The sequence below is a fragment of the Schistocerca piceifrons genome, chromosome 11 (assembly GCF_021461385.2).
Source record: "Schistocerca piceifrons isolate TAMUIC-IGC-003096 chromosome 11, iqSchPice1.1, whole genome shotgun sequence".
NCBI classification, from domain to species: domain Eukaryota; kingdom Metazoa; phylum Arthropoda; class Insecta; order Orthoptera; family Acrididae; genus Schistocerca; species Schistocerca piceifrons.
In genome coordinates this window covers 152,069,006-152,092,104 of record NC_060148.1, presented here as the reverse complement: position 1 = coordinate 152,092,104, position 23,099 = coordinate 152,069,006, and the positions used below count along the sequence as shown (strand labels likewise).

General features: G+C 39.8%; 1 protein-coding gene across 1 annotated transcript in view; it reads right to left on the bottom strand.

Annotated features, from left to right (window-relative positions):
* Positions 1 to 1,603: 1,603 nt before the first annotated feature.
* Positions 1,604 to 23,099, bottom strand: part of LOC124719836 (zinc finger protein 493-like) — a 92,563-nt gene continuing 71,067 nt past the window's right edge. Inside the window, exon 6 of the mRNA XM_047245023.1 lies at positions 1,604 to 3,929. Coding sequence (XP_047100979.1) covers positions 1,604 to 3,929 — 2,326 coding nt within the window. The remainder of the gene's footprint in view (positions 3,930 to 23,099) is intronic.

The following is a 23,099-nucleotide window of genomic DNA, read 5'->3' as shown; positions in this document are numbered from 1 at the left end:
TAAGCAGTTTACAAGTATATAAGCAGACCAGATATTTACACTTTTTGTTCTATCAGTAAGATGAGCTGCAAACATGTAAATTTAATGATGTAAATGACTTTAGCAAAGGGCAAGTTAAAGTGGCATTGCAGTTGGGAACTAGCACCTCAAAAGTTGGTACAATGGATCTATGCTAGTGTTGTGAACATCTGAGGAAATTGGCTGAAAGGTAATAAGTCCATAACATTATGATAAGATGTAATACATCTATACTTCTTCACAAAGTATGGAGGTCAGAAGCTTGCCTGCTCTGTAAAGCTGGATATGTGGCAACATGTGACATATCTAATGACAGAAAAAAACGCTGGGGCAGCCATACACGTTTTGGAACTCACAGTTCAATGTACATTGTGGAACGTGTGGCTCTGGAACATATGGTCACTGTATGTTTCTATACCGATTCCACCGAAATGTTCACTTGCAACTGCAATGGGCAAGGGATCATTGAGGCTGGAGTGAGGGTCAATTCAAATGTTAACTGTCAGGATGGGTGACATTTCCTGTTACACCAGGTCAGTTGCACATCCAGATATGCTATCATCTAAATGAATGGCACCAAATAGAGGGCCCATTATGCTATGGGGGCAGTCATTTTGGCTCCTGTGGGACACCTGTTAGCAACAGAAGGCATCATGACAGTTGCAGACTACGTGACATTTATTGCAACTGCATGGATTCCTTCATTCCTGGTGTGGTCTCCCATAGTGGAGGCATCTTTCAGCAGGATAATTGTCCATGTCACATGTGCATGGACTGAGTAGCATGGTAACTAACACTGATGTCTTGACCATACCATGTAGCTAATCTAAACGTGTGGAATACAACTGGTGCAACATACACCCAGAAACATGTAAATGATGTGTCAAGTCCATATCATGTAGAATTGTCAAAGTACTGTATTCCAAAGGTGGCCAAATATGCTATTAAGCAGGTTCTTATATTTGTTGTTACGTTTACTAATGCAGGATTAGTACCAACAGAACACAAATGTACACACTATTAATGACACACCAAGTCTCTTGAGAAAACATATCTGAGTAAAATAATTGTTATAATCATGTTTCTCCAGTATTGAGTTTACTAGCCTCAATGAAGCAAGTGCTTTTTACAGTCACTGTTTCTAAAATACAGAGTTACATGTACTACATGATGACTTTGTTTGGAATATTAAGCAGCAAGTCATCACATTTCCTTGGCCTTATACTGAATATTGCAAGATACTTATGATTACTGACAAATGTAAGGATTTATCACAATTCACAATCTTCTTGTCACAAGGTAATAGGAAAAAGCAGCAGTGCTAATGACAAAAACATATTTGATTGATGTTTCTTGAGTATTTGGTAATACGATTTCTTGGCATCTGAAGCTACATATATGAATTTTTTGTCACATTATCTGTTAGCACTCTATAGTACACATCATTACAAGTTTTTTCACAATTCTACTAGATTTTAAAGTTATTTCACCGAAAGTACAATTTATTGTCCCCTGGTACATACATTATTTTATAGGCCTTCAGGGCACCAACCACGAAAACCTATTTGTGTAAACTAACACATAATTACATTTTCTTTCTAACGTGAAGTAATGCATGTGTCTTGAGAGTATCCAAGTAAGTGAAACTTTTGTCACAGATCTCACATTTGAGAGGTTTCTTTCCAGTGTGAATTAATGAATGTTTCTTGAGATTACCTAACATACTAAAAGATTTCCCACAAATCTCGCACATGTAAGGTTTCTTTCCAGTGTGAATTAATGTGTGTTCCTTCAGATAGGATGACAACGCAAATGCTTTCCCACATATCTCACATTTGTGAGGTTTCTCTCCAGTGTGAATTAATACGTGTTTGTTAAGATTGCCTACTATAGTAAAAGATTTCCCACAAATCTCACATTTATGAGGTTTCTTTCCAGTGTGAATTAATACATGTTTCTTGAGATCACCTAACATAGTAAAAGATTTCCCACAAATCTCACATTTGTGGGGTTTCTTTCCAGTGTGAATTAATAAATGTTTGTTAAGATTGCCTAATATAGTAAAAGATTTCCCACAAATCTCACATTTGTGACGTTTACTTCCAGTGTGAAATAGTGAGTGTGTCTTGCAATTGTCTGCCCTAGTAAAAGATTTCCCACAAGTCTCACATTTGTGAGGTTTATTTCCAGTATGAATTAATGAGTGTTTCTTGAGATCACCTAACATAGTAAAAGATTTCCCACAAATCTCACACTTGTGAGGTTTCTCTCCATTGTGAATTAATACATGTTTGTTAAGATTGCCTAATACAGTAAAAGATTTCCCACAAATCTCACATTTGTGAGGTTTCTTTCCAGTGTGAATTAATACATGTTTGTTGAGATCACCTAACATAGTAAAAGATTTTCCACAAATCTCACACATGTAGGGTTTCTTTCCAGTGTGAATTAATACGTGTTTCTTGAGATGGCTTGACATAGTGAAAGATTTCCCACAAATCTCACATTTGTGCGGTTTCTTTCCACTGTGAATTAAAACATGATTCTTGAGATAGCCTGACGCAGCAAAAGATTTCCCACAAATCTCACATTTGTGAGGTTTCTTTCCAGTGTGAATTAATAAGTGTTTGTTAAGATTGGCTAATATAGTAAAAGATTTCCCACAAATGTCACATTTGTGACGTTTATTTCCAGTGTGAAATAATGTGTGTGTCTTGCAATGATCTGCCCTAGCAAAAGATTTCCCACAAATCTCACATTTGTGGGGTTTATTTCCAGTGTGAATTAATAGACGTTTCTTGAGATTACCTAATATAGTAAAAGATTTCCCACAAATCTCACATTTGTGAGGTTTCCTTCCATTGTGAATTAATGAGTGTGCCTTCAGGTAGCTTGAAAACACAAAAGCTTTCCCACACATCTCACATTTGTGAGGTTTCTCGCCAGTGTGAATTAATATATGTTTGTTAAGATTGCCTAATATAGTAAATGATTTCCCACAAATCTCGCATTTGTGAGGTTTATTTCCAGTGTGAAGTAATGAATGTTTCTTAAGACCACCTAACATAGTAAAAGGTTTCCCACAAATCTCGCACATGTAAGGTTTCTTTCCAGTGTGAATTAATTTGTGAGCCTTTAGATAACGTGACTGGGCAAACCATTTCTCACAAATATCACATTTGTGAAGTCTTTTCCCAGTATGAATGGAAACATGTCTCTCGAGATCACCTGACCTAGCAAACAATTTGCCACAAATACCACATCTGTCGGTTCTGTTGGCAGTAAGTAGATCAGCCTGGACGCTGACATTAACAGCTATAGACAAAGTTCCATAATTACTTGTTTTCTCTCTATCATTTGTCATATGTGTGTTACATATGTCATTAGAGGGCTTCTTTGAATCTTTCCAAGTTTCCTTACATGAAGACTGGTCATTGTGTTCTGTGACAGAAACTTCTGCCTCGCTATCCAACGAGGTAGTGGTTTGATGCTCATCACTATGTGCATATTTTTCATGACTGTCAGCAGTTAAAACTTGACAATTCTCACTCATTGTCATATGCTTTTTCAAGCCAACATTACTGTGAAATACCTCACCACACCACTTACAAACATACGAAGGTGGTTGCGTTCCATCAATGTGCATAAACACATGCATTATGAGTCTGTATTTTGAAGAAAAGCTCTGTTGGCAGAAATTACAGCTATATACATGTAATTCCTTTTCCCTCGTACTACAGTCATATTGGGTGGCAACTGAGCATTCCTTATCAATAGTCACATCTTCTGTATTGGTACTGAACCCTTGTGTTGACTTCTCCATGTCTATCATCAACTCATCCTGGACCAGTCTATGGTGACAAGTTTCTTCACATGATATGCTGCAACTCCCACCAGTAGTCTGAGTAAATCTGAAGAGTGAGGAGGATAACGTTAAATATTGAGATATACAACAAAGAAACAATATTTGAGTGACCATAAATCCAGTACTATAGGTCACAAGTCATAAAAGTGCATAAGAATTGACATATTCAGTAACTGTTACTGATTTAAAATTATAATATTCCACCAGAGGTAAGGAACTGATGAGGTAAAAGTGGTTTAAAAAGGAAAATAACCAGAGGAAATTCAATAATGATTATTCTGAGTCACTGTTGATTTGATCTGAAATTTTTAGATTAGAACTAAAATACTTCACTTTCACATGTTACAATCTTTTTAAAATACAGTGCTACAAGTCAATAGTCTACAACAATTTATGAAATGTATCAAAAAATTAATCAGTTACATGTTTTAATTCAAAATTTTTAAGTTCAAGGTATTTCAGATTTATTTAAGAGAAATAATTTCTAAATGTTCCTCTTCGATTATGTTAGCCCTGTAAGTGCATTCTCCTGGTTTCGCCAACACTTTCACCTCTACGAATGGTAAATTTATTTCACCTGGTAAACAATTTTTTTTGTTTGATTCCAAATAAATCAATTACTAGTGCAAGCATCAATATTTTCATTCGTTATCTACAACGGATGTTGATCAGCTGGACAATGACTGTTCATGAACAAGAATCAAGGTGACATCAATCACGGGAATAAATTTGCATACTGATGAATGAATGTGAATGACACACTTGCAGATGGTTTTAATCTAAAACTGTTTTTGGCACTGCAACTTATATGAAGCCTTCCACAAATGGAAATATTGTCTAAACAGATGGAAATGCTTGTAAATTTTCCAGTACACCTGGAGTGAGCCTTGTTGAAAATTTTTACATCTTCCCAACATCTGGTCTCCTGCCATTGCAGAACACCATTGACTGAAGGACACAAACACAAATGGTCACATCATCACCCATTAAATACTGAAGGGTAACACTACACACTGAGTGGCAGTGATAACAGCTGATGCATGAGCTACACCTGTAGTATCTGGGTTTCATTATTAAACCTGCAGTTAAACCCTTTCCCACAGAAAAGAACTGTAATGCTTTTCAGGTCCCCAGTATGTACATAGGGCGATATGAAAGATTACAAACTACTGAAGGTGTGCAGGCTCCAGAGTTTTCTTTTGTTCTGACGGTACCTTTTCACTTTTTTGCATTGTGTTGAGTACATAGTTAAGTTTGGCATGGTATCTGGTAAATTTCGAGTGTTTTTGAACAATTAATTGGATCACACGATTTTTTAAAATGTAACTGGTATCATGGTGTGTCAGATTCTAGAAGTTGACAACTGAATCACTAAATTTTGTAACTTATATAATTCAATAATTTACAACTTGTATTTTCATACACATGTAAGTGAAGTAACTGAACACTAATAATGATAAAACACATCAGAAAAATATGCAAATAAGATTTCAAACAATTACCTTTCTGTTTGTCAAAGTACTAGAAATAAAACTTATAATTAAAATTTTACAATATGCCAGTCAACCATAAACCAACCAGAATAAGAAAAAGAATTTCTGGAAAGCTTTAGCAATAAATAAATTTTGAGGTTTTTATTTATCACTTGTTTTAGAGACCACCATGAAAGCATTGTGTAGATACTGGGTGCTTCTGTCATATCCCTAATCTTTACTGCACAGCATTTCGTGTGGCAGGTACACTGATAAAGTATTCATCTACGTCTACACGATTACTCTGCTATTCACAATAAAGTGCCTTGCAGATGGTTCAATGAAGCACTTTCAAGTTCACTCTCTACCATTCCACTGTCGAATGGCACGCAGGAAAAACGAGCACTTAAATTTTTCTGTGCGAGCCCTGATTTCTCTTATTTTATCGTGATGATCATTTCTCCCTATGTAAGTGGGTGCCAACAGAATGTTTTCCCAATCGGAGGAGAAAACTGGTGATTGAAATTTCATGAGAAGATCCTGTCGCAACGAAAAACGCCTTTGTTTTCATGATTGCCACTCCAATTCACATACCATGTCTCTGACACTATGTCCCCTATTTCGCGATAATACAAAACGAGCTGCCGTTTTTTGTACTTTTTCAGTGTCATTCGTCAGTCCCACCTGACGCAGATCCCACACCACACAGCAGCACTCCAGAAAAGGGTGGACAAGCGTGGTGTAAGCAGTCTCTTTAGCAGACCTGTTGCACCTTCTAAGTGTTCTGGCAATGAATTGCAGTCTTTGGTTTGTTGTTGTTGTTTTCTTCAGTTCTGAGACTGGTTTGATGCAGCTCTCCATGCTACTCTATCCTGTGCAAGCTTCTTCATCTCCCAGTAACTACTGCAACCTACATCCTTCTGAATCTGCTAGTGTATTCATCTCTTGGTCTCCCTCTACGATTTTTACCCTCCACGCAGCCTTCCAATGCTAAATTTGTGATCCCTTGATGCCTCAGAACATGTCCTACCAACCGGTCCTTCTTCTTGTCAAGTTGTGCCACAAACTTCTCTTCTCCCCAATTCTAGTCAATACCTCCTCATTAGTTATGTGATCTACCCATCTAATCTTCATAATTCTTCTGTAGCACCACATTTCGAAAGCTTCTATTCTCTTTTTGTCCAAACTATTTATCCTCCATGTTTCACTTCCATACATGGCTACACTCCGTAAAATACTTTCAGAAACGACTTCCTGACACTTAAATCTATACTCGATTTTCATACATCTCTCTTCTCCAGAAACGCTTTCCTTGCCATTGGCAGTCTACATTTTATATCCTATCTACTTCGCCCATCGTCAGTTATTTTTCCCCCCAAATAGCAAAAATCACCTACTACTTTAAGTGGCTCATTAGCTAATCTAATTCCCTCAGCACCACCCGACTACATTCCATTATCCTAGTTTTACTTTTGTTGATGTTCATCTTATATCCTCCTTTCAAGACACTGTCCATTCTGTTCAGCTGCTCTTCCCAGTCCGTTGCTGTCTCCAACAGAATTACAATGTCATCGGTGAGCCTGAAAGTTTTTCTTTCTTCTCCATGGATTTTAATACCTACTCCGATTTTTTCTTTTGCTTCCTTTACTGCTCGCTCAATATACAGATTAAATAACATTGGGGAGTGGCTACAACCCTGTCTCACTCCCTTTCCAATCACTGCTTACCTTTCATGCCCCTCTCCTCTTAATTGCTATCTGATTTCTGTACAAATGTAAATAGCCTTCAACTCCCTGTATTTTACCCCTGCCACCTTTAGAATTTGAAAGAGTATTCCAGTCAACATTGTCAAAATATTTCTCAAAGTCTACAAATGCTAGAAACATAGGTTTGCCTTTTCTTAATCTTTCTTCTAAGATAAGTCGTAGAGTCAGTATTCCTCACGTGTTCCAATATTTCTATGGAATCCAAACTGATCTTCTCAGAGGCCGAACTGTACCAGTTTTTCCATTCATCTATAAAGAATTCGCATTAGTATTTTGCAGTTGTGACTTATTAAACTGATAGTTCGGTAATTTTCTCATCTGTCAACACTTGCTTTCTTTGGGCTTGGAATTATTATATTATTCTTGAAGTCTGAGGGTACTTCGCCTGTCTCATACATCTTGCTCACCAGATGGTAGAGTTTTGTCAGGACTGGCTCTTCCAAGGCCATCAGTAGTTCTAATGGAATGTTGTCCACTCCCGGGGCCTTGTTTCGACTCAGGTCTTTCAGTGCTCTGTCAAACTCTTTATGCAGTATAGTATCTCCCATTTCATCTTCATCTAAATCCTCTTCCATTTCCATTATATTGTCCTCAAGCACATCGCCCTTGTATAGACCCTCTATACAAGGTGTTACAAAAAGGTATGGCCAAACTTTCAGGAAACATTCCTCTCACACAAATAAAGGAAAGGTGTTATGTGGACATGTGTCCGGAAATGCTTAATTTCCATGTTAGAGCTCATTTTAGTTTCGTCAGTATGTACTGTACTTCCTCGATTCACTGCCATTTGGCCCAATTGAAGGAAGGTAATGCTGACTTCGTTGCTTGTGTTGACATGCGACTCATTGCTCTACAGTACTAGCATCAAGCACATCAGTACGTAGCATGAACAGGTTAGTGTTCATCACGAACGTGGTTTTGCAGTCAGTGCAATGTTTACAAATGTGGAGTTCGCAGATGCCCATTTGATGTATGGATTAGCATGGGGCAATAGCCGTGGCGTGGTACGTTTGTATCGAGACAGATTTCCAGAACAAAGGTGTCCCGACAGAAGACGTTCGAAGCAATGGATCGGCGTCTTAGGGAGCACGAAACATTCCAGCCTATGACTCGCGACTGGGGAAGACCTAGAACGATAAGGAGAATGGATGAGGCAATTCTTTGTGCAGGTGACGATAACTGTAATGTCAGCGACAGAGACGTTGCTGCTGTACAAGGTAACGTTGACCACGTCACTGAATGGAGAGCGCTAAGGTAGAACTAGTTGTTTCCGTACCACGTACAGCATGTGCAGGCACTATCAGCAGCTGATTGGCCTCCACGGGTACACTTCTGTGAATGGTTCATCCAACAATGTGTCAATCCTCATGTCAGTGCAAATGTTCTCTTTTACGGATGAGGCTTCATTTCAACGTGAGCAAATTGCAAATTTTCTCAATCAACATGTGTGGGCTGACGAGAATCCGCACGGAATTGTGAAATCACTTCATCAACACAGATTTTCTGTGAACATTTGAGCAGGCATTGTTGGTGATGTCTTGATTGGGCCCCATGTTCTTCCACCAACGCTCAATGGAGCACGTTATCATGATTTGATACGGGATACTCTACCTGTGCTGCTAGAGCATGTGCCTTTACAAGTATGACACAACATGTGGTTCATGTACGATGGAGCACTTGCACATTTCAGTCGAAGTGTTTGTACACTTCTCAACAACAGATTCGGTGAGCGATGGATGGGTAGAGGCAGACCAATTCCATGGCTTCCACCCTCTCCTGACATCAACCCTCTTGACTCTCATTTATGGGGGCATTTGAAAGCTCTTGTCTACGCAACCCCGGTTCCAAATGTAGAGACTCTTCATGCTCGTATTGTGGACGGCTGTGATACAATATGCCATTCTCCAGGGATGCATCAGCGCATAAGGGATTCCATGTGACGGAGGGTGGATGCATGTATCCTCACTAACGAAGGACATTTTGAACATTTCCTGAAACGAAGTGTTTGAAGTCACACTGGTATGTTATGTTGCTGTGTGTTTCCATTCCATGATTAAAGTGATTTGAAGAGAAGTAATAAAATGAGCTCTAACATGGAAAGTAAGCGTTTCTGGACATATGTCCACATAACATATTTTCTTTCTTTGTGTGTGGAATGTTTCCTGAAAGTTTGGCTGTACCTTTTTGTAACACCCTGTATACTCCTTCCACCTTTCTGCTTTCCCCTCTTTGCTTAGAACTGGGTTTCCATCTGAGCTCTTGATATTCATACAAGTGGCTCTCTTTTCTCCAAAGGTCTCTTTAATTTTCCTGTAGGCAGTATCTATCTTACCCCTCGTGAGATAACCCTTTACAGCCTTACATTTGTCCCAGATTAGCCATTTTGCACTTCCTGTCAATCTCATTTTTGAGACGTTTGTATTCCTTTTTGCCTGCTTCATTTACTGCATTTTAATATTTTCTCCTTTCATCAATTAAATTCAATATTACTTCTGTTACCCAAGGATTTCTACTAGCCCTCGTCTTTTTACCTACTTGTTCCTCAGCTGCCTTCACTATTTCATTCCTCAAAGCTACATATTCTTCTTCTACTGTATTTCTTTCCCCCATTCGTGACAATTGTTCCATTATCCTCTCCCTGAAACTCTGTACGACCTCTGATTTAGTCTGTTTATCCAGGTCCCATCTTTTTAAATTCACATTGCAGTTTCTTCAGTTTTAATATACAGTTAATAACCAATAGATTGTGGTCAGAGTCCACATCTGCCCCTGGAAATGTCTTACAATTTAAAACCTGGTTCATAAGTCTCTGTCTTACCATTATATAATCTATCTGATCCCTTTTAGTATCTCCAGGATTCTTCCATGTGTACAACCTTCTTTTATGATTCTTTTACTAAGTGTTAGCTACGATTAAGTTATGCTCTGTGTAAAATTCTACCAGACGGCTTCCTCTTTCATTTCTTACCCCCTATCCATATTCACCTACTATGTTTCCTTCTCTCCCTTTTTCTCTACCCACAATATTATCTATGTGATCGTTTGGCTTTAGGTTATTTGTAATCCCTAAGTATTTAGTTGAATTTACAGCCTTCAGTTTTGTGTGACTTATCGTGTAATTGTAATTTAGCACACTTCTTTTAGGACTCATGCGAATAACTTCATACTTTCCCTTATTCAGGGTCAGTTGCCACTTTTTGCACCATACAGATATCTTATGTAAATCACTTTGTAAGTCGTTTTTATCATGTGATGACTTTACAAGACGGTAAATGACAGAATCATCTGCAAACAACTTAAGACGGCTACCCAGATTGTCTCCTATGTTGTTAATATAGATCAGGAACAATAGCGGGGAACGCCGGATATTACTTGTTTTACTCGATGACTTTCCGTCAGTTAGTACGAACTGTGACCTTTATGACATGAAATCACGAATCCAGTCGCACAACCGAGGCGACACTCCATAGGCACACAGTTTGGTTAGAAGACGCCTGTGAGGAACAGTGTCGAAAGCCTTCTGTAAATCTAAAAATATGGAATTAATTTGACATTCCTTGTCGATAACACTTATTACTTCAGAGTATAAAGAGTCAGTTGTGTCTCACAAGAACGAAATTTTCTGAAACCATGCTGACTGTGTCAATAAATCGCTTTCTTCGAGGTACTTCATAATGTTTGAATACAGTGTATGTTCCAAAACCCTACTGCAAATTGACGTTAGTGATATAGGCCTGTAATTTAGCGAATTACTCCTACTTCCCTTTTTGGGTATTTGTGTGACTTGAGCAATTTTCCAGTCTTTAGGTACGGATCTTTCGGTGAGCGAGTTGTCGTGTATTATTGCTAAATATGGAGCTATTTTATCAGCATACTCTGAGAGGAACCTGACTGGTATACAGTCTGTATCGGAGGCTTTGCCATTATTAAGTGATTTAAGCTGCTTTGTTACTCCGAGGATATCTACTTCTATGTTTCTCATCTTGGCAGTTGTTCTTGATTGGAATTCAGGAATTTTTACTTCATCATCTTTGGTGAAGGAGTTCCGGAAAACCGTGTTTAATAAATCTGCTTTAGTGGCACTACCTTCAGTGACTTCACCGTTGGTATCGCACAGTGAAGGTATTGTGTGTTGCCACTGGTGTGCCTTTTGTATGACCAGAATCTCTTTTGGTTTTCTCCCAGATTTCAAGACAGAATTTCGTTGTGGAAATTATCGAAAGCATCTCGCATTGAAGTACGCGCCATATTTCGAACTTCTGTAAAACTTTGCCAATCTTGAGGATTTTGTGCTCTTTTAAATTTGGCATGCTTTTTTCGTTGCTTCTGCAACAATGATCTGACCCACCTAGTGTACCATGGGGGATGAGTGCCATCACTTACTAATTTATGTGGTATTTATCTCTCAATTGCTGTCGCTATTATCTCTTTGAAAACATACCACAACTTTTCTACACTTACATGATCAGATCGGAAGGAGTGAAGACTGTCTCTTAAGAGGGCGTTAAGAGCATTCTTATCAGCTTTTTTAAATAGATATACTTTGCGTTTCTTTTTGATGGGTGCAGTGACGATGGAAGTGCACATGTATTTTATCAACACACGTACTACAGCCTGGACTGTAACACTGCTGATGGTTTACACCACATTTGTTAAAAATTTTGGCATGATAGCTGTTACCTCTATTTTATTCCTTCCTTTGTTCTCTCAATTTTTCAACCAAAGGGCTGTCATTATGAACAAAAACAGTTTCTTACATTCGATTTATCTACGCCAGTACTCCTCTACCCAACAACTAGTTGGGTTGGGGGATCAATGGGACTTCGCAACCTTTACTCAGTCTTTTGGCCGAGGCTGATTGCAAAGTGCCATTACATATTATACAGGCTAGTATTACGATGGGGTCGCCATTCTCAATGTCCCTCCCCCCATTCCGGGACATAATTAGTGTACCCCAACTGTTTCCATCCAGTGTAATCCATGGGAAAATGCGAATGTCTGCAAGCTGTGTAACTGAAGTGGAATGTGGGGACCAGCCTGCCATTCACCTAGCAGGGTGTAGAAAACCACCTAAAAACCACATCCAGGCTGGCCGGCACACTGGCCCTTCGTCGTTAATCTGCCAGATGGATTCGATCCGGAGTCAGCACGCCTACAGGAGTCCAGGAAGCAGTGTGTTAGTGCTCTCGGCTACCCTGGTGGGTCGTTTCTTACATCACCGTGAAACTATTATATCTGGTTCCACCTACTAAGGAAAGATAGTCAGTGCACTTGGTTGGAGACTGTTGTGAATACAAGCAAGCATATTAAATCTTATCTCGGAAACATTAATATCACGCAAAGAAGGTATGTTCTTTTGAACATTTTTATATTATCAAGATTTTGTTTCATCACTGCTGAATATCTAAAATATCTTCAGGGAAAAGTACACCTGATTTCTAGTTCAATGACTCGGTTCCTGCCCAACGCATTACCACTAAGTCACAGGGCAGGAATCTGCAAAGCACTGTTATATTGTCTAGAATAAACATTGCTTGGATTGTGCATGTCTCCATTTGAGTTTCCCCTACAATAAAAGAAGGAGTCATGGTGATATGAGTATGTCCTCTGTTATTTTCACAACAACCACTACTACCACCACCACCGACAAGCCATTTTCTGAATTTGTATCACCAATTTCCATCATTTAATCTTGATGAATATTAGTGTCATCCACAACTTCATAAATCATTTACCGAAATATACGTTGAAGTACAGTTCTCTTACTCTCAGAAGTCATGTATGATGATGATTGGTTTGTGGGTCACTCAACTGCACAGTCATCAGTCCCAATTTTTACAGTCTTTTTTACACAGTCCAATGTAGCCACTGTCACGAATGATGATGATCAAATGATGAGGACAATGCAAACACCCAGTCATTAGGCAGAGAAGGTCCCCAACTCAGCCAGGAATCGAATCAAGGATCCCATGATCCAGAAGCAGCAATGTTAGCTACTAGATCACGAGCTGTGGACAGAACTCATGGAGAATAAGAAGTCTGATCCGACTGGTTTGAATGGTTAGGGAGACATGGGGCACACTGCATATTGTAAGAGACACTGACAGAGGTCACCATAGTTATTATACTGTAATAACAATAAACACAAGCTGTTGATAAAAACCCCTGCTGAGTGGCAATCATAGAACGAGTGTGGTATCTGCTAGACGTCATAGCAACTTTATTAGGAATTTACTGAGCGTGAAATTGTCTGAAAAGCACCCTGTTTTCATAACAAGAAATCGATCCGAGGCGTTTTAACTGATTTTAATTAAACTGAGAGTGTTCCGGGTGCTGCAGTGTGGGCTCTATACTTTGCAGGATGCTGTAACATTGTAGGATGTATACTAACTGGTGACCTCAACGAGCATGCTGAAAAGTAATTTTTCACTTTCTGCCACCAGGTGAAAATATGGTGCTATAAGCAGTGAGAATGAGGTATCAGGCAGGAAAAGAGAAGAATGATCAGACCAATGATAATGGTGGTTCTGGTACCTTTGTTAGCATATGATCAGAAGTTACATATTCAAAATGGTCTACTGCCTCTGCAACTTGATGTATCCATGACATAACATAGTTAATAGTTGTCTACATCATATACAGTGTAATCAGACTGACTGTCATCATATGATAACTTACTGATCAGGGGTATCTGGATACATCCCCAATAAATCTTTCACATATCCCAACATCCACATGTCATATGAATTTATATCAGAGGATCTCGAAGGCCACATATCTTGAAACTGTCTAGATATGATACAGATGATACTGAAGTTTACATGCAACCAATGGTTCACTCGACAAATGACATACCATCAAAATAATGGTACATGTGTTTTCATGAAATGCCGGAATCACGCTGCATAAGAAGGTCCTTATAAAGTTCAGATGTCACTGTACTCCTAAGAGGTGCATAACTTGTCATTATCTTCTAGGAACACTGACAGAAAATGAAGGGGGCTTGTGAAATCACACTACACTATCAAGTAAGCTGGGAGCAGTGGATGTTCCTGCACAAGATTTGGGAGGAAAACCCCCATATGTGACAGTTCTGTGCATTCACAGCCACATGCAGAGTAAAATATGCCTTGTCCATCCAAAGAATATTCCCCAGCCAAAAGTCGCTCATTTCCATGTGTGCCAAAAATAAACGCAAAATGAAAGTGTTGTAGCCTATCTTGGGACTTCTTTAGCAGCACATTAAGAGCCTTCTAGAGATACTAGAGTAAAATGTGTCACCAAATCTGTTTAACTGTTGACTGGGGGGGGGGGGGGAGGCAGTTAGAGGTAGCATGTGTGTGGAGGGGGAGGGGGGAGGGTGGGGGAGAGAGGGGGGAGGGAGGTAGGGAAGGAGGGAGGTAGGGAAGGAGGTAAGGAGGGAGGGGGGAGGGAGGGAGGGAGGGAGGGAGGGAGGGAGAGGGAGAGGGAGAGGGAGAGAGAGAGAGAGAGAGAGAGAGAGAGAGATATCCTGTGAGAACGCTAGCATTTACTGCAGAATTTGAGGCATTTGCTGCATGATTAGGTGTAGCTAACAGCAACTTCAACAACCGCTATGGCAATCTGCTGCATCACCCAATTCACTTATTTCTTCAAATTCCTTGATTGTATTCTTCAACACATTTATTGACATGGGGCCTCTTCACAGCCATTTATTTCAATGATATTCCTGCAATGCAGTAAAACAGCTGTACCACCTGTGCACGGCATTTCTTCTCAATAGGCACTTCATTTCATATGAAAGAGATACCTTCTTAACTGGGTGTATATACAAACAAGAAAAAATTTCCATATTTCCCAGCTAGAAACGCGCTTCCTAAGGTGAAAAACTTTTTATTGGGTGGAAGTACATATTTACATGTTAAAAGACGGTATTGTTTTCATACGAACTGTAAACCTTATCAATACATTGAATGGTTATGGATTTATAAGCCTGTATAGAACTTTCTGTCAGTTTAGGAATCTCAACCTACCTGGAGATACGGGCTGGGGACATACATGGGAGACAGAGAGAGGAAAGGAGGGTGGGAGAGTTAGAGAGAAAACAGGAAAGGAACTAGTGCCTGAGGTGCACAGGATGGAAAGGAGATATGGGAGGGGAGGGGAGAAGGAGAGGGATGAGAGGACCCTTGTGTCTCCTCCCTGTGTTTCTGCTACTTGTAGATGTAGCAGCTCCTGTTCGAAGTGCCCTCGGCTCTGCATGCACAGGACCAAGATTTCAGTACAGTTCAAATGCATAATCACTGTTATGAGCATAAGCATCCAGCCATGAACACCTCCACTCCCATGGCCAGTGCTCCATCAACTATCATGCAGCACACTTTGCCCCGTGCACCTCACACCTCTGCGCCCATTATGTCGTATGACGTTACTGCAATTAACATGTATGAAGTGTTGCATATGTTCGAATTGTTTAAAATGCCTGTCCACACAAGAAATGTTTAGAAACTGGTCTACCTGTAACTCTCATTATGTTTTGTTACTATTGTGTCAGTAGGAGGTTCTACTTTCTTTTTGAAACATCTATGCACAGCACTCTCTCAGGATTTGCATCTTGACAATGACTGATTAAGACATCGACTGTACATATTAAAAACAAAAAAGAAATCTCACTGCTAAGTATTCGATTTTCTATATTCAGTTAATTAACTTTTTGTCCATGGTACACTGTAACGGGAGTGCTGATGATGAAGATATTGACGCAATTTGCTGTTGTTGCTAAAGTATTCCAGAAAATGTAATGAGAACAGTGTCAGTAAATATGTGAAGAGCAAGTGGCTCTGAGACAATTATCAGTCACACCACCTAAACGTCCTAAGCCCTAAAGCATATATATATATATATAAGATGACGATGATGCCTGATGATCTATATCTACATGATAACTCTGCAATTCACGATTAAGGGCCTGGCAGATGGGCATCGAACCATAATTTTTAATTTACTTCTCTACCATTCCACTCTCATTGCGTGCAGGATTACATATTTCCATGTGAGCTCTGATTTCTCGTACTTTACTATGATGATAATTTCTCCCTACATAGATGGGCGCCAACAAAATATTATCAAACTCTGACGACAAAATTCGTGTTTGAAATTTCACGAAAATCTCTGGCTCTAGCGCAAACGCCTTTGTTCTAATTACCACCATCCCAGTTCATGTATCGTATCCATAGCACTCCATCCCTGATTTCGTGATAATACAAAAACAGCTGCTATCCTTTAAATTTCTTTGATGTCCCACACCACACTACAATACTCCACAAGAGGACAGACAAGCACAGTGTAAGCAGTTTCTTTAGTAGACTTGTTACATTTTCCAAGTTGTCTGCCAAAAAACCAATCTTTGGTTTGCTTCCTCCAGAGCATTATCTATATGAATGTCATGATTTAATTTACTCATAAGTGTAATCCCTATGTATTTAGTTGAGTTCACAGCTTTTAGGTTTGTATGATGTATCATGGTAACGAAATTTAGCACATTCATTTCAATACTCATGTGGTTTACATCATACTTTCCATTATTTACAGTCAAATGTCATTTTTCACATCTTAAAGACATCTTTATCACTTCACAATTCGTTTTGATCATCTGATGACTTTACAATAAAGTAAATGACAGCATAATCTGCAAACAATCAAAGAGAGCTTCTCAGATTGTCTCTTAAATCGTGTACATAGATCAGGTACAAGAGAGGGCCTATAGCACTTACTTGGGAAACGTCAGATATTACTTCGATGACTTTCTGTCAGATATTACGAACTGTTACCTTCCTGGAACAAAATCACGAATAAGTGCGAACAGCTAGGATGATACTCCAGGGGCACACAACGTAATCGAAAATCACTTGTGAGGAACAGAGTCAAAAGCTTTCTGTAAAACAAAATATATGGAACCAATGTAATGTCATCTGCCCAAATCAGTCATTACTTTGCGAGAATGAAGAGCTTGTTGTGTTTCACAAGAATTATGTTCTCTGAATATATGTTGGATATTTGTCCATAAATGATATCTTGAAGGTCGTTCACAATGTTCAAACAGATCATATTTTCCAAAATCCTACTGCAAAGTGACGTTAATGGTATGGGTGTGAATTTCATCGGATTACTCCCATTTCCTTTCTTGGGTTCCGGTCTAATTTGTGCTACTTTCCTGCCTTTGAGTACTCATCTTTCTGCAGTTGAAGAGTTGCATATGATTGCTAAGAATGGAGCTATTGTATCAGCATTTTCTGAAAGGAACCTGGGTGGTGTACAGTCTGCCCCAGAGGCATTGCCTTTCTTAAGTGTTAAGCTACTCCAACACATTTAGGATACCCACTTCTAAGTTACTCATATAGGCAGTTATTCTTAATTAGAATTCTGGAATACTTTGCTTTTCCTGTGAAGGAATTGATAAAATCCGTCTTCAGTAACTCGCTTTAGTAGCACTGCCGCCAATAACTTTACCACTGTTATCGCGCAGTGAAGGTATTAATGCACCTTGTCAATTGTATACTTTACATACAACCAGAATTTCTTTGCGTTTTCTGCCAGATTTCGACACAGTGTCGTTCTGGAAACTATTAAAAGCCTCTCTCATTGAAGTTTGCACTAAATTGCGAGCTTCTGCAAAACTTCGCCAATCCTGTGGATTTTGCATTCTTTTAAATTTGGCATGTGTATTTCATTGCTTGTGAAACACTGGTCTGACCTGTTGTGTGTCAGTACCACTTATTAATTTATTTGATATGTATCTCTCAGTTGTTACTTATTTTACTTTAAACCACATCTGGACTCTGCTTAGAAAGACTTATCTGAAGGGGTGGAAACTCTCTCTTTGGGATGTGTCAAGTGAATTTTTATCTGCTTTTTCAAGGACATGTATTATGCGTTTATTTTGGTGTGTTTTGATGTTACAGTATTCACTCTTGTGAACTTTTCATGGCTCAACAACATTGTGGTTACTAATCCCTGTACCTGTTACGCTCCCTGTTTGGCCATGGTTATTAAGATGTCAAAGATGTTTTCTTAACCATTTACACTTTCAGTGCGTTTCTGAACTCACTGTGCAAAATAATTTTCAGACACACCATTCAGTTTGGTTTTCGGCGACGTTTTATGCCAACCACTGACAGTATTTTCGCCAATATATCGAGGGTAGACGAAAGTACCCACCAACTCTAATTCTACGAGTGGCATACCTATTTCAAATGACAAGTTTTCTCTGAACTGTTCAGTATGTTTCATCCAAGTCAGAGCATTGGTGAAGGGAACTTATTAATTTATTCCAGTTAGTAGGTGTAAGCTCCACCCGTACTTATCATACTGTATAGGCTTTCACAGTCAGCATCCCCATTAGTTAAAATTTATGGCCTGAGGGGCCATGGTCAATCTGTAAAACTACTACTTCCTGACGTTTCGTTACCAACTGCGGGCAGCAGTGAGTCAATGACTGGCTGCCAGGCTATGGAGGTCCCAACATTGCCCGTCCACAATTTATTTGGCTCTGAGCACTATGGGACTTAACATCTCAGGTCATCAGTCCGCTAGAACTTAGAACTACGTAAACCTAACTAACCTAAGGACATCACACACATCCATGCCCAACGCAGGATTCGAACCTGCGACCGTAGCGGTCGCGCGGTTCCAGACTGAAGCGCCTAGAACCGCTCGGCCACCGGCGGCCGTCCATGACATATTTCCAGTATGATAATGAGTTTCACAAACAAACAGAAGGCGTGGCCATGGGCAGCTCTCTGAATCCAGCTGTTGCTAATCTTTTCATGGAATTTTTTGAACAGTAAGCACTGCAGTCGGGCAGAAAAAGTCCTTGAAAGTGGTGTCGGTACGTGGATGGAACTTTTGTGATATGAAATCACAGTAGAGAGGAACTGTACGGTTTCTTGGTATATCTGAATAGTATTAATCCAAAGTATGTGACAACATGCAGCAACAACTGTCAGCTGGAAGAGTTTTTCTTCCATTTATTCACAATATTACGGACTGTATTGGGAAAGTTTTGGCCAACTGAACACAAAAGGAACTGTAGACTGGGATGTACTGACAAATCAGCTGTACCAAAACATGTTTTTAAGGAAGGTGGTCATGAAATAAAATTTAGTGAGACAAGCGTTTAGCCAGAACATCGATTATTATGCACGTATGTATAGAAAAGCTATAGAAATTCTGGAACATCACAATGACTTCAACACAAAAGGGGACGGCTTAAAGTTAGACAGGATATTGTGGTCGACTTTGTTCCAATGATGTGACGATCGATTACATTCATTCAAGAATAATGATGTTAGTCAGAGATAGACTTATAGTCTGCCCCACGTGACGTATGTTGGTGCCCTCTACGCACACTAGATAAACGGGAAATCCATGGCCTGGCAGCCATCATTTACTCACCTCCAAAGATGTTGGCTGCAGTAGGCAACGAAACGTCAGGAAGAGGTAGTCTTACGGATAGACCATGACATCTGAGATCAGAACTTTTAATTGATCGCTACCCTTACTACCTCACAGGAGCTATCTACTTAAATTTTACTACAAGGTAAACTACTTCGAACAGCAATGAACACTACACCACCAAATGTATTTCATCTATTCTTTGTGAACATGCTTAGGTCTCTTCAAAAATTTCAGCTGATGGTTCAAATGGCTCTGAGCACTATGGGACTCAACTGCTGTGGTCATAAGTCCCCTAGAACTTAGAACTACTTAAACCTAACTAACCTAAGGACATCACACACATCCATGCCCGAGGCAGGATTCAAACCTGCGACTGTAGCGGTCGTGCGGTTCCAGACTGTAGCGCCTTTAACCGCTCGGCCACTCTGGCCAGCATTTCAGCTGAACTTATTTAAATACCTATAACGATTTGAGATTTAGTGCTTTCTGTTAGCACTTTGAGCCCTCGTTCTTTTCTAATGCAACTACGACAATTTACAGCTACGATACTTACTGTGTTGTATCTACCCTCTTTCGGTGTTCTACTTGCAGCCTTTGAAACTGAAGCACTTTCTGCACTTACCTGAGACCCTCTAATTTAAAAAAAAAAGCCCAGTCCCCTCTACACATCCGCATACTCGTGGAACTGCTTCCTTTGTGTAGTTGACTCCTGAGCCATTTAGCTGAATCCGTAAATCCACCACCTTCTGACGCTAGTTGGGGAATCTGCAACCTACACAGCTGCAGAACTGTCTGGGACTCTGATTCAGACTTCACTCCACTCTGTATAAAAGAACCACCTTCAGTTCTGCCCATGATGCTTCAGATGGTGAGCTCTGCCTTCATCTCGCACACAAACTGGCAGTCTTTACTAGCCAGTCACCTGAAACCTGACAGAACCTCTTCGAATCCAATGTGGCACATATTGTTAGCACCAACGTGAGCCACCACCTACTGCTGGCTAATCCATGTCTTTCATGGCATCCAGAAGCACCCATTTCTTATCTGTAAAGACTCCGCCCAGTATGCACATTGGATTCCTTCCCCTCCTATACAGTCGTTTCTCTAAATGGTGCCATTACACACCTAACACCGGAGCTTCCAATCACCAGTAATACTACCCCCTGTCCTGTCTTGCACACTGAGAGGCTTTCTCTGGAACATGGCAAGCGAATTCATCTGGCTCATGGATTTCATCAGCCATAGACAGAAATCAAATTGTTCATCTGACGAACTGAGCAGGCTCTCCGATCAGCAACATGGAAATTCTTTCACTGCCACCCACACACTGGAATGACTTCCCACTCGACCACAAATGAGAGGTTCAAATGGCTCTGAGCACTATGGGACTTAACATCTATGGTCATCAGTCCCCTAGAACTTAGAACTACTTAAACCTAACTAACCTAAGGACAGCACACAACACCCAGTCATCACGAGGCAGAGAAAATCTCTGACCCCGCCGGGAATCGAACCCGGGAATCCGGGCGCGGGAAGCGAGAACGCTACCGCACGACCACGAGCTGCGGACCAAGTGAGAGGTCAATCTCAGTATAGGCAGTACCCAAGGTGACTGCAGCAGTGGACCAATTGGTGGACAACACTACCTGGAGCTGTGAGCGAAGAATCACCAACTTCATTCACATCTGAACACAGAAATTACTATCTCTGTCCATACCAGAGTTGGCATGGTAAATAAACAGACATATACGAAGTATAGAAGTTGAAGGTAAGGAACACAGACAATATTTAAAATAAGTCGCTTCTTATGAAAACATGTCAGCTCTCAGTACTCTGATGTACTACTGCTGCTACTATGAGAGCTTCCACTGGATTGAGCGATCTAAGCGCTGCAAGTAACACAAAACAAAGGAGTGATGCAATTCAGCCAGTGGTTCTATGGACCACACAGTTTATAAAGCTTATAAATGTGCCTGATAAATACACACATGTGCACAAAATACGGGATTTGAAGCAAAATAACAATAATAATACCATTACAACTATAATAGTAGTAGATGTAGCGAAAATATACTTAGAGCAATTGATAAATAATTCGCTCACTTGTAACAAACATCAAAGGATAAGGACGTCAAGTCATGCATCAAAAGTCCCCATTGTGAGCCAATTTAAGTATTAATGCTGACAAACAGAGAAAATGAGCAAATAAGCTTCTAACAAACACTATATGCTTTCCTTGCAGCAAAGGTGAAGTCGTTGCAGCAGCAGACATCTGGTGTCAACATAATGCTGCTCAATCAAACCTAATGTTTGAATACCAGTGGGTGTAAGCATGTTACTGTCAGTGTAATATCGAATAGGGAGTTCTAGTATGTGGAATATCTTGAAAACCATCGATTTAGTGATGAAAAGGTAATATTCGCTTCGCATCAATGACACTGACAATGCAATGTCTCAAAGCAGATGTCAGCCTTGTTCCACAGAAAAGTTTGTTCTCCCCTGATGTTACCAGGTGATCATACCATCTCTGTAGGGGATAGAGTTGGTACAGTTAAAATATTTAACAGAGGGAGCACAGATCTACAGGAGCTGATTTTTAACATTTTAATGAAATGCGGTACAGGATGAGCTAGAGTGTTGGCAAAGATGGCAGTCACATATTCTACTGTCGATAGCTTGCCAAAATCTCCACTCATTGGAAACTACCATAGCTCGACTCCATGATGCATTCTGTGCATTGATGGAAGTGCAAATGTATGAATCATCATTACCAGATGTGGGCACTGAATTAAGATCTAATTTAAGTTTGTTTATATACCCATCTGTAAGCAAGAGTTTATAAAAACCCTCCATTTCAATGTAAATAAACAGTTACCAATATAACCAAGTGGACGAAACAGTCTCGCCACAAGGGTTTTTAAATGACTGGTCCTGCAGTGATGAAGGTAGAAACCTGAAGAATGAGACGAATGGACCATTACTTCCTGATATTAGAGGTGATTTGGTTATTGGGGTTTCATGCTGCGGAAAATAATTACTTTTTACACTGTTGACATATCCTGTGGGAGTCCACTTAGAGCATGTATATATTTTTTCAAAAATTCTGTTTCAATCAAAATATCAGCTACTGCAGGAGATTTTGCATGGAGTTAAGGTACTAACATACTAAACTACCAGCAAATGCAGTGATATTCCACCACCCGAAAACGTAAAACCAAACAGCATATTCATTTTTGGCAACATCTCTGTGGAAAATCAGGATATCCGCCGACATTTCTGCTTAGCTCGCCACATGCAAGTGAATATAATTTATTTGAGTGAGACATACTTAAGCATACCAAAGCTGTTGGTCTGGGATACACCAACCTTATAACAATCGAACAGGACAATTTGAATTTAAAGCATATTTTCCAAGTACATGTAGGAACTGACATGACACTCAATGAATTCGTTATATGTGAGGATTGCTGGAGTAGCTCTCAGTATAGCTTGCGGGTTACAGATGAAACTACTAAATTGAATGAGAGTCAAAACTTCAAAATG